The sequence below is a fragment of the Orycteropus afer genome, unplaced genomic scaffold (genome assembly GCF_000298275.1).
Source record: "Orycteropus afer afer isolate SDZICR_OR568_19922 unplaced genomic scaffold, OryAfe1.0 scaffold00471, whole genome shotgun sequence".
NCBI classification, from domain to species: domain Eukaryota; kingdom Metazoa; phylum Chordata; class Mammalia; order Tubulidentata; family Orycteropodidae; genus Orycteropus; species Orycteropus afer.
The window spans coordinates 1225376-1226964 of NW_006922058.1; the positions used below are offsets into that span (position 1 = coordinate 1225376).

General features: G+C 58.0%; 1 protein-coding gene across 1 annotated transcript in view; it reads right to left on the minus strand.

The window, feature by feature from the left end:
- Positions 1 to 1589, minus strand: part of TTLL8 (tubulin tyrosine ligase like 8) — an 86922-nt gene that overhangs the window by 34253 nt on the left and 51080 nt on the right. The window contains exon 8 of the mRNA XM_007954760.1: positions 1129 to 1318. Within this exon, the coding sequence (XP_007952951.1) occupies positions 1129 to 1318 (190 nt within the window). The remainder of the gene's footprint in view (positions 1 to 1128; positions 1319 to 1589) is intronic.

A 1589-nucleotide genomic window follows, 5' to 3' on the forward strand; every position in this document is an offset into this window, starting at 1 on the left:
GGGCGGACAACAGTGGACTTGGGGACAGCAATGATGGGCTGACAACAGTGGACTGAGACACAGCAATGAATTGGTGCAGGCTGGGCAGAGCTTCCTTCTGTTTCACACCAGGTTGCTACGAGCGACAAGTTGGCGTCACCTTGATCAGCTGACAGCAGCATCTTGCTAGCACGGACCCCACTCAGCAGTGGACAGAAGGGGCTGCCGCTGTGTGCACAGGGGTTGTCTCCCAGGCTTCACGTGTACCACAAGTAAACCACGTGGTGCAGACGGTGCAACTCCGTCAGGTTGGTGGCGGTAAGAATCAGAACACGGTGACCCACACAGCCTTCCGTGGCGGCAGGGCTACAGGAGGGCCAGGGGGCTGGGATGTCCTGTGTCCTCACCCACACAGTGGCTACACAGGTGACCACATGCATAAAGCCTCATCATGCTGCACAAGCACGCTCTGAACACTTCACGTGCTTTATCTACGTCAACGGCAACAGAAACAAGAAAACTGCTTGATGTGTTCAGTAGGGAATAGTAATGAAGGAACAAAAGAACATGAGCTGGGGCTGCACGGGGTGGCAGGCAAAGCCTCAGAAACATGGCCCCACGTTCGGATTTGTGTCCCCTCAGCCCCAGCTCCTCTCTCTGCTGCCTTGGGGAAGGAGCACTGGACCCCTGGCCCTCAGGAGAGGAGAGGAAAGCCCAGCAGCCTATGGACCCCCAGGGCAGTGAGGGAGACAGAGAGGAGCCAGGAGGCTTGGGACCAGGCAGCACCGCCGCCAGACCCTCACTGATTCCCCACTGCCAGCCCCTCACCAATTCCCCAGAGCGAGGCCACGGCTACAGATTGGGACACATTCTACCTGTTCTGCCTGTATTGCAGGACTGCTGTGGGCTCGAATGAACCAGCAGACAGTAAAGGGGTCTGAGAGGGTCAGAAGGCTACTCCCCAAAGGTACTCATAAGGGGATGCCACTCTCCTATCAGCCACCAGGTAGCCCAAGTACCCCAGATGCCCAGACAGGCACTCCAGATGCTCCACAGGCTGCACTTTCCTGGGTCACCCAGAGCCCCCTGCCCTGAGTGATAACACTGACGTGCAGTACACCCCAAGGGCCTCTAATGGGCATGTCTTACTGCACAAGGGCGTAGTACTTCCGGGTCAGGTCATTCCACTCGTCCTCGGTGAGGTCCTCCATGGCGTCCTCAGCAATGTCTATGTCTCCATGCCCCACCTGCTCCAGGTAGGTCTGGCACACCTTGCACGCGATGTCAATGAGCTTCCCTGAAAGGCCCGTGAGCACCTTGGAGTCAGTGTCCTCGGCATCTGAAACCCAAACACAGGCATGTGGGGTGGGATGGCCACGGGAAGCCCTCCTGCCCCAGTGCAGCAGCACGGCCTGGGCAGTGGCCCCAGGGCAAGGGGTCACCAGACACCTTGGACAGAGACCACCCCACTCTCTCTGTGCTATGTGGCTTCTCTGGCAGCCACCTGGACATCACACCTGCATTTGGGCAGGTAGCCTCGCCCTTTCTCCTGAACCTGCCATCCTACTATTTTATGTGTACCACCTACCTGTCCACACACACTCTGCAAA